The 13,609-nt window shown below is 55.2% G+C and overlaps 2 protein-coding genes across 4 annotated transcripts; one reads left to right on the plus strand and one right to left on the minus strand.

Moving 5' to 3' along the window:
* The first annotated feature begins 830 nt into the window (after nucleotides 1-830).
* RELL2 (RELT like 2) lies at nucleotides 831-3,437 on the plus strand. Its single transcript, XM_079772181.1, has 6 exons — nucleotides 831-1,023; nucleotides 1,417-1,482; nucleotides 1,570-1,636; nucleotides 2,089-2,274; nucleotides 2,529-2,901; nucleotides 3,022-3,437. Exons 1-6 carry the CDS (start codon nucleotides 840-842, stop codon nucleotides 3,052-3,054), a joined length of 909 nt encoding a protein of 302 aa, XP_079628307.1. The 5' UTR covers nucleotides 831-839; the 3' UTR covers nucleotides 3,055-3,437.
* A 161-nt stretch (nucleotides 3,438-3,598) lies between these two features.
* Nucleotides 3,599-13,596, minus strand: FCHSD1 (FCH and double SH3 domains 1). 3 transcript variants are annotated; one of them, XM_079772177.1, is made up of 20 exons: nucleotides 13,539-13,596; nucleotides 13,210-13,307; nucleotides 12,552-12,597; nucleotides 12,092-12,159; nucleotides 11,631-11,766; nucleotides 11,409-11,545; nucleotides 11,265-11,328; nucleotides 10,307-10,435; nucleotides 9,730-9,852; nucleotides 9,460-9,555; nucleotides 8,888-9,013; nucleotides 8,386-8,490; nucleotides 8,057-8,218; nucleotides 7,319-7,447; nucleotides 7,155-7,238; nucleotides 6,883-7,000; nucleotides 6,527-6,747; nucleotides 5,402-5,489; nucleotides 4,340-4,395; nucleotides 3,599-4,202 (listed from the first exon to the last, which is right to left on the minus strand). In XM_079772177.1, exons 1-20 carry the CDS (start codon nucleotides 13,557-13,559, stop codon nucleotides 4,137-4,139), a joined length of 2,073 nt encoding a protein of 690 aa, XP_079628303.1. In that variant the 5' UTR covers nucleotides 13,560-13,596; the 3' UTR covers nucleotides 3,599-4,136. The 3 variants fall into 3 exon arrangements, with proteins under 3 accessions (XP_079628303.1, XP_079628302.1, XP_079628304.1); XM_079772176.1 differs by having other exon boundaries at nucleotides 11,631-11,787; XM_079772178.1 differs by lacking the exon at nucleotides 13,539-13,596 and having other exon boundaries at nucleotides 11,631-11,770; nucleotides 12,092-12,597; nucleotides 13,210-13,305.
* Between the last annotated feature and the right edge of the window lie 13 nt (nucleotides 13,597-13,609).

Below are 13,609 nucleotides of genomic sequence, written 5' to 3' on the forward strand. Positions count from 1 at the left end.
CGCAAGGCCCTCGCTCTCCGCCCCGCACACCTGCGCTCCGCCCCCTGGTCCTGGGCCGGCGACAGGCGAAGGCTTTTGGGAACCCCGGGTGGCTGCGACGGCGCACCCCATCTCTTCTCCTTTCCGGGGCCGGAGTTATCCGGAATCTGCCGCTGCTCCCAGCCAGGCTGCATCCCTCTCTATCCTTCCCTCCCCCCCGCCTGCCGCGGCACCGGTATCTGCAGTCGCAGCCCGGAGCCGGTGAGGCGGCGAAGGGGGGAGGGGAAGGAAGCGAGGGATGAGAGCCGGGAGGGCGTCGGGGGCCCTGAGCCGGACTAGGACGCCCCTTCGAGCCGGAACCCGAGCAGGAGTCGGAGCCGGAGCCAGAACCAAACCACCGGTACTGGGTGGGCCAGGTGGTCAGAATGGGAGGAACCGAAAGGGGGGAGGGTGCTGGAGTACAAACTAGTGAGGGGCTGCAGAGGCCTGGCTCGGGCCGGTGCGGAGGAGGTGCGGACGCTGACTCAGGCGCGATTCTTGCGCTGACCGCCTGAGAATTCCGTTCCATCTCGCTCTGTAGTGTCCTTGGAAGGGACGGGAGCGCAGGGCAAACTGGAAAGGGGAACGCTGTGGGCGTTGGAAAGCGGGACCGGGGGAGAGGGCTTGCGCAGCCGCGGTCTAGCACCCCTGGCCCTGACCAGCACTCCAGGCCCGGACAGCTCCCTTGTGGGTGGGGCTGGACCTCCGAGGCTTGCCTGTTTCAGATCCTGAGGATGGCATTTCTATCCCTTCCCCCAACCCTAGCTGCAGCCCCCAAACCCCAGGAGGCGTCCTGGCCCGCGCTCGCCCCCCAGGGCCTCATGGCGGAACCACAGCCTGACCTGGAGCCACCCCAACATGGGCTGTACATGCTCTTCCTGCTTGTGCTGGTCTTCTTCCTCATGGGGCTCGTGGGCTTCATGATCTGCCACGTGCTCAAGAAGAAGGGTTACCGCTGCCGCACATCCAGGGGCTCGGAGCCTGATGACACCCAGCTCCAGCCCCGTGAGTGAGGAGCCTAGAACCTGTCTCAGTCACCTTTTTCCTTACCCTTGTCCCCACACCTCTGTCTGCCTTCCTGGGCAACAGACCCAGCCAAGTCCCAACCAAGCCTTCAAAAGACCTAGTGATGCTTTCTTGGGTCAGCAAGTGGGGTGACACCACCCTGAAAGCAAGGCTAGAGAAGGCAGTATGGGTGGGTAGGGCCCGCTGATGGTAATCTTGGGCTCCCATTGACTTTCTCATCTTTTCTGCCCTGGCCCCTGAAATGCTAATGCCCAGCACGATGACAAATAGGCACAAGGTTATATCTTGAGCAATAAGCCACAGGATCCACCTGGTAGTGTCCCCCAAAGCTGACTCACTTCCAATTCCTTGTCAACCTTTTTCTTCCTTTAGCTGACGACGACGACATGAATGAGGACACAGTAGAGAGGATTGTTCGCTGTATCATCCAAAATGAAGGTGGGTGTAAGCTCCCCACCCCCCACCCCCTGACTTTCTCTTGCCCTGACCTCCACCTCCACTGACTCCTTTTCCTTCTCCCCTCAGCCAATGCTGAGGCCTTGAAGGAGATGCTGGGGGACAGTGAAGGAGAAGGGACAGTGCAGCTGTCCAGGTGAGCTGGAAACGAAGGCCAGCATGACTTCGCTTGCCTTGGAGAGTACCCTCTCCTCCAGCACAATCCTCTCCCAGGCTCCTTGCATGTTTGGGGTCGGGGGGGGGGGGGGGAGGGCAAAGCTGGCTAACCTATAGGAAGAAAGAAGTTTTATAGAAATCTCAAGTCCTTCAAATCATACCTCCCTTCTGGATGTCATCAAGCTTTACATTCACCCCTTGTGCCACTCCTTTGGGTTAAGCACTGCCCTCTTTTTAGAAAACAGCTCTGGGAAGGAGAACACGTGAGCACTACCACCTTAACATTGAGTTTATTGGATAAAGACAGAAAAGAACGTTGGGGCCTGGGGAAAGTGGGCACCTGGAGGCTTAAGGAGCGCGCTGAAAGAACAGGAACAGAACAGGACGAGAAATGGAAATGTCACCCCTGCTCCCTTCCTCTCTACCGTCCAGCGTGGATGCCACTTCCAGCCTGCAGGATGGAGCCCCCTCCCATCATCACACCGTGCACCTGGGCTCGGCAGCCCCTTGCATCCACTGCAGCCGCAACAAGAGGCCCCCGCTTGTCCGTCAGGGACGCTCCAAGGAAGGAAAGAGCCGTCCCCGGCCGGGGGAGACCACCGTTTTCTCTGTGGGCAGGTGGGGACAGAGTGCCGCAGGGCAAGGGAGGTTGAGGTGGGGGATCCTGACTCCAAAGGTGGGCCCCACCGCTCTACTCCTGGATTGTGACCTACAGCAAGGGTAGGTTATACAATGTGCCTCACAATCTGAGGTCTCCGCTGCCCTAGGCTAGAGGGAAGTGGCCGTCAAACCAAAGATGTCCCTGGTTGGCGGGGAGGGCCAAGCAGTTCCGGAGTTGTGATCCTAAGACCCAGTGTCCCCTTCCCTCCCAGGTTCCGGGTGACACACATTGAGAGGCGCTACGGACTGCATGAGCATCATGATGGCTCCCCCACAGACAGGAGCTGGGGGTCTGGTGGGGGGCAGGACCCAGGGGGCAGTCAAGGGTCTGGGGGAGGGCAGTCCAGGACAGGGATGCCAGCCATTGAAAGCCTGCCCCCTGAGCAGCCACAGCCCCAGGCCCTTGCCAGCCCCGCAGTGCAGAATGGACTCAGGGACAGCAACCTAGTCCCTTGTGCACTTGGAGGGAACCCTGGAGCCTCTGCAGAGTCACCGCTGGCGGCTGGAGGGAGGGGCCCGAGCCCAGGGCTGGCCAGCCAAGAGGCAAATGGACAGCCAAACAAACCGGACACATCCGATCACCAGGTATGAAGACATGGCCAGGGCTGTGGTGGGCTGAGCTCTTACTGCCCTTTACTCTGGGAATGGGGGCATTGATATGACTCAGATCCTATTCTCCTACTGTTGACCCCTCCTCTCACTCAGGTGTCTCCAGCACGGGGAGCAAAAGGTGTGTGAGGTAAGTGTGCCTGGGCTTCAAGTCAGATAATCTCATCCTCCCACCCCCTATTTACACTACTTAAGCCCATTGGCTGGCTCCCTGCACCCCCCGCCCCGCCTCCAGGGTAAACTGCAGGCTTTCCTTTGCTATATAGTCTTTGGTTTGGTGGTGGGGAGCAGGCATGTCCTCCAGGGAATAGGGAAGGTACCACAGCCCCCAGGGGAAAGCTGGAATACAACGTGACTAGGAGGCAACACTATTACCCTTCCTCTCCCCCAAGCCTCCTTCTTCATTGCTGAAGAACTACCAGTTGCAGAGCCAGGGGCTGGGTGGCCATGAAGCCCCTCCTTTCCACTGGACAGCACTGCCCCCAGCTGAGGGACCAGTCCTAATCGGTCTCAGCCTGGAGGACATTGGGAGAAGGCACCCACCCACCCCCATCCCTGGCCCTCAGTCCCCATTCCTTGCCTGCCAACAGGCTGCCTGACCCACGTTCCCCATCACCTTGCTCCATATGCTAGAGTGTGGCAACTGGGATCAGGCCCCCTAAAGCAATAGCACCTTAGGCCCCCTGCCCTCTTGGCACAAGAGGCCCAAGCCCTGGCTTGGGCATCATGCCCTTTATTCATTGTCAATAAATCTGCTCAGACCATTACAGTTGTTTCACATAATGGCTCCAACTCCTTCTGACAGGTCCGCCCCGTCCCAGCCCCCAAACCCTGTGGCCCTGGCATCTGGAATGGGGTGGGTCACAGAGCCAGGGTGGAGACAGACTGTCCAGAGCCTCTCAAGACTTTGGGGGACGAGGTCCAGCCCCAGAAATTTCAGGGTATTTCACCACTCTAGAGCTGGAGTGGTGATAAAAAAGAAAGGGGTAGTTCAAGCCCTAGAGACAGAAAGAGGACGGACAATGTGGGGAAAAGGAGGAGTCCCAGACCCAGAATTGGGAAAGGGGCAGTTTCTACCCCGGAGATAAGAGCAGAAATGGGGGAGATTCCAGCTTCTGGCTGTGTCACTCCGGATCACTGAAGGGTGGTCTCTGACAGCACGGAGACAGGGCAGCAGCAGCATCTCGGCGGGGGCAGTCGTACCCCTGGCTTCAGGTGAGGGGATCTGGACGGCCAGGATCTGGGGCTTTAGCTGGCGGGGGAGGCGGTGGGCGCATCTGTATGGAACACACAGTCAGTGCTCCAGAGGCTTCTATTGGGGATGGCCCTGTTCATTCCCTCAGCCCTACAGACAAAACAGGACAAGTTGGAATGACTCCTCTCTACACAATCTCCTCCAGGGAGAGGCTCTTACCGGCCTGAGTCGAGGCACCATCATGTCCAGGGGTCCAGGGCAGTCCAGGTCTTGGTCTGGAAACAGGAACCACAAGTCAGTCTTCAGACTTTGTTTTATTCATTGCTATATCGTCAGCACTTAAGACAGTGGCACTCTGTAAATACTTGTTGGATTAACTTGGCCATAAAGTCCATCAGTCTATCCATCCTCAACACTTATGGGGCACCTACTGCATAATCAGCCTTGCTCAAGGTATCAGAAGGGGAGGTGGCATCCACAGCACCCCCACCCCCAGTGGTTGCCAGGAACCTAATAATGAAACACAACAAGCACAATGAATGGTTGAGTGCTAAATCATTCCAAGTGAGCTATGGAAGGAGGCTCTGTGAAGAGAGTGTAAGTACCAGAAGACTTTAGCAAAGGTGAACACTTCAAGAAGGAAAATTATGACACAAACCCAGGTGTTTGCAACATTCAAAAAAGACGTAAGAGCAGAGGATGTGTATTGGGAAAACACTGTAGAAGAAGCTGGCTAATTTTTAAAAGACTGAGAACACAGCAATTGCTTGCATGCTTGCTATGTGCCGGGCACAATGCTGGACACTCTACAGACATCTTTTTTACAAAATATTTTTATTAATTTCAGAGAGGAAGGGAAAGGGAAAGAGAGATAGAAACATCAATGATAAGAGAGAATCATTAATCAGCTGCCTTCTGCACGCCCCCCACTGGGGATCGAGCCCACAACCTGGGCATGTGCCCTTGACCGGAATCAAACCCAGGACCTTTCAGTCCGCAGGCTGACACACTATCCACTGAGCCAAACCAGCTGGGGCTCTACACACATCTTTTTAACTCACAACAACTCCACTCTGTAAAGACCCAGACAGGTTAAACATTCCACCCCAAATCACACACTAGGGAGTCATAGAGTGTAGTGGGAACACAGCCCAAGCTCTTCTCACCATCATGCTTCAAGGAGCCTGATGGCAGAGGTTCCCAAGCGTAACCCAGGCATCCCAAGATTCCTCCCTCTTCCAGCCACTTTCCCTCCCCAAGCCCCTAGATCCCTTTACTTACCCCCAGACAGGACAGGTGCGGGGGCCCCATCCAAGGCAGAGGTGGGTGCAGGAGGGGAGAAGCTGGGAGGAGAAGGGGATGGCAGCATCTGAGGATGAGGGGGCATAGTTATTTCTGGCACGTGGGAAGGTTTCACCAGCTTGTCCTCTCATCCCATCTTCAGTCCCTGTCCTATCACTCCCCAATACCAAGAGTGCCAAATGCTTGTATCTGGGTGGGGGTTGTAGCTGATACTCATTTCCACAGCCAATGTGTACTGACACTATGTCCCAGGCATTCTGCTAGCACTCCACATGCACCAATTCATTCACTTCTCACCACCACCCCATGAGGTAGGGATCTTTATGATTCCTGTATTAGGGGCAAGACTCAGATTAAGCCATCTATCCAAAATCAGAGAACCAGTTAGTGGCAGAGTCCTGGCTAGAGCCAGAGTCTCCTGACTTCCACTCCTATGCTCTTCCCGCTGCATTATAACAATAAGTACTGTATTTTATATATTTTTTTAATTTATTTTTTGTTAATCCTCACCCGAGGATATTTTTCCATTGACCTTTTAGAAAGAGTGAAAGAGAGAGGGAAATACAGAAACACTGATGTGAGAGAAACACATCGATTGGTTGCCTCCTGCATGCACCCTGACCAGGGCCCGGCTGGGGTGGAGCCTGCAACCAAGGTACATGCCCTTGACTGGAAGTGAACCCGGGACCCTTTGGTCCACAGGCCGATGCTCTATCCACTGAGCCAAACCAGCTAGGGCAAGTACTGTATTTTAAAGCACCTCCTGTGGGCCTCTGGGCTAAGGGCTTTACAGTCATTATTCATAGTCAGGATAGTTGGCTTGCTGAAGTAGGTATTACTCCCTTTTTACACGTAAAGAAAGAAGTCAGTGAGGTCAAACAACTGCCCAACGTAATGTAATAGGCACCAGAACTCAGAGCTATCTAGCACTAAAGTAGCACCACCAAACTCTTATGAAGACTGCCTTGGTTTCCCTTTTCTCAGCCAGCCAGAGGAGATGGGGAGGCCCAAGCCACTATGGGAAGTAAACCTGGAGAGGGGAGGGAGCGTTAAGATGACTATGGGGCCTCAATGGGATGGGAGGGTCAACTCAGGGTGCCTCACCTGTTCAGGGTCTGAAGACTCAGGTGGCCCTAGGGGACCAAGCAGCTCCTCCACCAGCAGGGAGGGGAAGACCCCAACATGGCCCTCAAATTCTCCCCTCCAGAAGCCATCATCCACTCCATCCTGGGCCCGGGGCAGCAGGCGGATGAGTGCCCCCTCAGGGAAGCTCAGCTCTTCTGCACTCTGTCCCGTGTAACTGTACAGGGCACGGGCCAGGAATGCTGCAGAAACCCGGGAGAGATGGTGAGGGGTGGAGGTAGTGGTGGTGCCCGGGACCATGACACCTTAGGGTCACAGCCACTCAGTAACTCTTCTCCATACCCAGCATCCGTTGACCAAGAATTCTCCTTTCTTACCTGTGGGCTCTGCCCCTAAGGGATTGTTGCTGTCGTGGCCACTCTCAGGGAAGGAGAGGTCGGGAAAGTTGAGATAGCGCTCAGGAACAAAGCCTACTTCGTTGTGTTGGTTCCGAGCCTGCTCACCCAGTAATGAGAACAGATAATATCCATGGCCCTGACCCTCCTCCACTCAGGCTTCTAGCTTTGCTTGGCTGAGTCCTTGTGGGCCACAGGGAAGTCCCTCCCACTGCCCCCAACTCTCAAGGTCAGAGCCCAGGATCCATACCCACCTTGACCCATTCGTCAGCATCTCCCTCCTCTATGACCTCCAGCCACTCGCCTTCTGTGATAGTCAGCTCATCCTCATGCCCTGCCTGGGCCCCACAAGGAAGGATTTAGGACTTGGCTCTCCCCCATCCCTGCCCATCTGCGGTTCCCACCCCCCAATTCACACCTGATAACCAAACACCACATGTGCGGGGCAGGGGAAGGGTCTGGTCGCCAGGGCTGGGGGAACGGGCTCCTCAAAGAGCTCTCCAGTCTCCTCACAATCCTCAAAGTCAGAGAACTCAGCATCCTCAGCCTGGAGGGGAACAGAGAACAGACGTCACTGTCACTCTCAAGTACCCATTGTATCTCCCTCTCCTCCATCCTACCCTTGAAGAACTTGGTGGGTCCTCCTCCAAGGTAGCACCACCCATCCGTTCACCAGATATCACAAGAAAAAGCACCACAGGGCAGGATAAGACTAACCATGACTGCAGAGTTAGAGTCCTGGGCGCTTACCATGTGCCAGGCACAGTGCTAACGAAAGATCTTATGTATATCCTCTTATTTAAACTTCATCATAACCCACTGTTATTTTGTCTAACTCTTAACCTCATTTTACTTATGAGAAAACCGAGGCTCAGAAAAGTTAAGTAACTTTCCAAGATCGCACAGCTAGTAAGTGACCTATCACTTACAATCTGTCCCCAGAACCTTGGCTCATAACCACAATCCTATACTCAATTTTGTTGAGGGACTCTATGCTATAGACTATGTAAAGAATTATACTTAAGTGATTTCATTTAAGCCTCAGAACAACCCTTTGATTTAGGTACTGTTGTGATTCCCATTTTATTGGGCCTGCCCTCCACGAGGGACTTTTACCCTCCTGGGTGTGTGTGGGCAGGGAGCAGAAGGAACTCACCGTGGGAGAGAGGTCCTTCTGGGACAGCCGGGCCTCGCTGAGCCGCTGCTCCTGCTCCACCTCGTCCTGGGCCTGGGTCATGGCTGGCTTCAGCCAGTGCTGTACATCCAGGCCAGCCTCCTGCAGCAGGGCCAGCCGGGCGGCCCCCTTCACCTGGCTCACCTGGCATGGGGAAGAGGGATCAAGTCCATGGCTGGGCTTGCTCTGGGGGGATGAGTAGAGCCTCCCCAAATGTGTCCACCCTCTACCTCCTCCATCAGACAGAGGAGAGGAGGAGGGTGTTGGCTGAGGAGGTAGGATCTCAGGACCCTAACCCCCAGGTGTCTCACCTGTGCCCGCAGGATGCTCTGCCTTACTTCATGCAGCCGTTGCTCTATGCTCAGAGCCTCCCGCTCTGGAGCCTGCTGCCACCTCTGCTCCAGCCGCTGCAGCACCTGGATGGGAAGCAGAGGACAGGGTGATGGAGATACTATGGGACACAACTTACTATGGACCGGGCACTTTGCTAGTGGCTTCATATGCATTATATCATTTGATCTTCCCTATGGGGTGGGTGCTATTATTCGTCCTGCTTTAATGACGAGGAAACAGGTCCAGAGAGATTAAGTCACTCCCTTAGTCAGGGTTACATAACCTGGAAGCAACAGAGCAGGATTTGAACCCAGGTGGGTCTTGCTCCAAAAGCTGTGCTCTTAACTACTTTGCCACACTGCTGGCTTAAAATACCTTCCCCCGCCCCCCTCCTGCCTGCACTAGGACATCCCCAGTGACCCCAGGATCTCCATCTCAGATATTCTTGTCCACCCATGACACCTGCACCCCCCTCCTCACCCGAAGCGCGTGGTTCTGGATCTTGTAGTCTCGGGCAGCTCGACTCGTCCAGCGCTGAACCTCTTTCTCCAGGTCACTCTCCCCAGCCACACCTCCAGTAACCCCCTCCAGCTCCAAGGCACATACCTAAATGATGGGGCGGGGGGGGGGGGGGGGCGAGGGCTGTGGAGAGGACCTGATGCTGCTCCTTCTCTACGCCCCTCCCCTCCCGTTTTCTCCTTTTTACTTCTCTCTGCCCTGACCTCCAGGGACAGGGACAAAGAGGTGGGGTACACACCTATGACTGTGGACACAGGTGTGCGTTCATGTGAACACAGACACAGAGAGTCCCAGAAATGGGATCCAAGTTGAGGGACAGATGTAGAATGAAGAGGATAGCGCAGTGAAGAGAGCGAAAGGTGGAATTAAGTGTGTTAATTTGTGCCTGGTGGGAGAGAGGTGAACTGGAGTCTGAAACCTCCTCTCCACGGTTTAAGTTACTAAGTTAGTATCATCAGAAGGATAATGGGGATGGGCCTAAACTACAGTCCCCTTTACATCTGGCCTGGTTCCAACAATCAGGGAGGTCTCACCTGGTCATTCCCTGCGGGCTGAAACTTCTGAGGTGGTATGGGGGAAAATACCTCGGGGTCTTGAAGAAAGAGCGTCAGATCCTGCTCCCAGCTTACCTAGGGGTTGGAAGAAGTCAGTCAGTCATGAACTGGCTCCCTCTCCAAGCCTGTCCCCTCTTGGGAGAAAGGACAAGGTGAGAAGAAAGCGGGGGGTAGACACGCAGTGGGTGGTCTATTTCAGGTGAGAGTAAAGAGCATCTCTGGGGAGCTGGTACAGGGCACAGCCCTCACCTGGGAGGTTGCCTGTGCTCCACGGCGGGCATGCTCCAGGGCCATCTCTGCTGCTTCCAGCTCAGTGCGGCTCAATGAGGTCAGAGGGTCCCTCAAATGTTCCAACAGCTCGCTGACCAGGGCCTGGAAAGAACCCCAAGATACTGACACCACCCTTCCCCCAGGCCTTTACCGCAAAGCAGGCTCGCTGTCCAGATTTGGATGGGTGATGGGCATGAGGTATGGGAAAGAGGAAAGGAATAAGACACTATTAATTGCTTCTAATAATAAGCCCTAGTGTGCACAGTTCTTAACCATTTAAAAAGCATTTTCACATCCATTTCCTCCCTTGGGCCCCATTAGTCTTAAAAGAAGGCAGAGCAGGGCTTAGTCCTGATGAAGAAACTGGGGTTCAGAGGGGTTAAGTGTCCTGCACAATGTCATGCAACCAGTCAGAACCAGAGCCCAACTATATATTTTCTACCGACTCTACGCAGGCTAGGTCCCTACCACCACCCAGCCCGCTGCTGGTGGGGAGCAGGGAAGGTCCTCCCCTCCCTTCCCGCTGAGAGGCAGGGGGATCTAGGCTGGCACTGGCCTTGAGCAGCGCGGGCAGTTCCTCCTGGTAGTAGTGTTCAAGGTGGGCATTGGTGGACACCAAGTTGAGCAGGTACTCATTGCGGGCCACTTTCAGCTGCTGGGAGTACTGGGCCGATTGTGTGGAGAGCTAGGAGGGGGAAAACAGGGTGTCAGCATGAACCCTGAACCCTTAGGGTCCTTCCAAGGCCAACCAACTCCAGAACAGATTCTAACATTATTGAGATGCTTGACACCATTCTTAAAAATGTACACATCCTCCAGGGGCATCTGTGTACATTTGAAATAAAATCCCGGCTGCTCTTTACCGTGGTCTACCAGGTCCAGCAGGAGCTGGCCCCTGCAACCTCCCTGACCTCGTTCAGTGTCTGTCCCCTCACTCACAGTGCTCTGGCCACACTGGCCATCACGGAGTTCCTGGAGCCTACAGAGTTATTCCTGCCTCCGAGCCTGTGCACCATTTCCTCTCCCCGGAATGTTCTTCCCCTGACCTTTCCATGATCTTTGCATGGCTGCCTCCTTCTTGACACTCAGGCCACCTGTTCAGAGAGACTATCCCTCTAAATTACAGCCCCTTGTTATCCTTTATCAGAGCACCTTGTTTTATTTTCACTTAATGTGATTGTTTTTTTTTACTATCTGTCTCTTCTGACCAGGCTATGAGGGCAGGAACTCCACTGGTAGTGTTCTCCACTGAATCCCAGTGTTTAGAACGGTGTTTAGTACACAGAAGTCCTCAATAAATGCATATTCAAGGAATGAAAGAGAAAGGCACTATTTTCATTTTATAGATGAAGAAAACGAGGCTCAAAAAAATCACGTTAACCAAGGTCACCCACCAAGGAAATAGGGAAGCCTGAATGCATCCCAGTCTCGCAGACTTATGCCACTGGGTTGCAAACCACTAGACGACTCTACCCACCCCTTCCCTGCCCCAACGTGTGCCTGCATCTCCGAACCTTGGCGCTGAGTTTCTGGAGACTGGTCCGAGTGTGGAAGAGCCCATGGTCACTTCGGTTCAGCCTAAGCAGGAAAGGGAGAGGAGTCAAGATTAGGCCACCCCTTCACCCCCACCCCAGGCTACTAACGCCCTATGACCCCACCTGGCCTGGACATCAGCCGCCTTCTCCTGTGCCAATGTCCACACGCGTTCCCGCTGCCCATATAGCTTCTGACTTCGGCTCAGCTCCCGGACAGACTGCAGCACCTCGGCCTGTGCCCTCTGGAGGTTCTCTGCCCCCTAGGGGAGTGGACACACAGAGTCTGCCCCAGACCACCTACAGCCCTGAGCCAGCCCTTCTTTCACCCCATCTACTGAGCCATACCTTCCTCAGCAACTGCTCCTTGGCACTCCGCCCTGTGCCCCCTGCCAGGTCACGGTATCGGTCAGACGCCTGGAGCCGGGCTTGGCCCCCAGCCACGGTGGCATCCAGCAGACAGCGCCAGGCACCAAACACCATCCTGCCTCTCCCCAGAGAAGGTCTATGTTGAAGAGGGGAGCACTACAAAGCTTCACAAGACACCCACCCCCAACACCATGAGAGACAGAGTGCTTTCCCATCCCCCTTGTCTGGGAGCCCTCAATCGATCAGCCCATTAGCTCAGCCACAAGGATCACTCATGCCCTCCACCCCCACCTACAGTGTCCTTGCTGGGTCAGCTCCTCTCCCGCTGCTGTGTCAGCTCACATGCCCTCCTCCCTCACTGGGCCTTCATCCCCACAGGTTCCTGGGGTTAAGCCCTCATCCCTTCTTGGTCCCTTGCCCTCCCGCTCCATGGGACCCACCTGCTGTCTATCTCTCCACTCCGGTACCCTTCCCTCTTCAGGAATGGCCCAGCCAGTTTCTGGAGTGCCTGGTGGAAAAGTCATCACAGACCCAGTTCCCTTTCCAAGACTCCCCCCAACTGGGAGAATATGGGATCAGAATATAATCATGCCACTCACCAGATGTGTATCATGTGCCTCTCACTTTGTAAGTGTTTTACAGGCACTAACTTAGTCCACCCTTACAACAACCCTACATGAAGGAACAATTATTGTTATTCCCATTTTACAGAGAAAGAAATCGAGGCCAAGAAAGGTTAAGTAACTTGTCTAAGGTCACACATCTAATAAATAGCACAAAAGGGATTTGATAGAAATCTGCCTGACTCTAGGCATTTGCTCTTGACCAGAACAGGGGTATGTGTGAAGGTGTAAAGGAGGCTAGAACAAAAGGGTAGGTCTAGAGAAAGGAGTCCCATACCTGCCCATACTCCCGTTCAATGGCTGCCCTCTGCTTGCTGTAGGATCTGTGGAGATGGGGGGGGGGGGGGGTAGAGGAAGGAGGGAAGGGGATGTTACTATTTGGTCCTTTTCTTCTACCCCCAATCCTTTGCTCAGCCAGGGCAGGAGGAAGAGGGGAGCCAGGCCTAGAGTGTGCACCAGGAGGCAATGAGACTACAGATAGTCCTTGAGATCACCGCAGGCAGCTGGAACACAGGTCAAACTCATCTCATTGCTCAGAGCCTCAGCAGGATCCTCCCCACCCTCGGAGAACCATCTGTGGACTTGGAGGTGAGGACTGATGGGGGCCTGGGTACACTGTCTGCCAGCCTTCCAACAAGTCTGGAAGAGGGAGGGGGTTTCTGCCCTAAGAGTGATGGGGGGACGGGGAGGGGGGGGAGAGTGATGTGAAATCAAGAGGGTTGAGGAAGGGTCCCTGTGCGTTTATGTATGTATTGGGGTTGGAGGAATCTGGTATCTGGAGAGGCAGGCCTACGGTGAGGGCTGTGAATGGGCTAAGTTTGGCGAGCTCTTCACCCCCGTTTCTCCCCTACTCCACTCCCCAGCCCCAAGTACGTCGGAGAAGAGGCGGAGCGCGACCGCGAAGATGGGGTTACGTGGAGGAGGACAGGAGCTACCTGATGTCCTCCAGCAGATCTGCCTCCCGCTGCTGCCGAGTCTGAAGGATGTTCAGCTGCTCCAGGAAGCGAAGCTTCACCTCCTGGGCCGGCTTCACCTTCGGGGGTAAGAAAAAGATGCAGACCCCTGGCACCGGGGCCTGAAAAACACTCCGCGCCGGCAGCGGTGAGGAGGCGGGGCCGGGGAGGGGCCGAGCTGTTTCCTCGGTTACTTCTGGGTCGGGCTCGGACCCCTTCCTACTACCCGTCCCCCACCGCGAGTCGGGTGCCCCCTGGATCCCACCACAACCCCAGCCCGCCGCGAGCCCCCGTTCCCAGGCCAAGCTCACTTTTCGGGAGGGCGGCTGCATCTCCGTTCCAGCCCCGGCAGCGACTCGACTCCGGAACTCCGGGAAGCCCC

The sequence above is a fragment of the Cnephaeus nilssonii genome, assembly GCF_951640355.1.
Source record: "Cnephaeus nilssonii genome assembly, chromosome: 5".
In the NCBI taxonomy this organism is placed as follows: Eukaryota; Metazoa; Chordata; class Mammalia; order Chiroptera; family Vespertilionidae; genus Cnephaeus; species Cnephaeus nilssonii.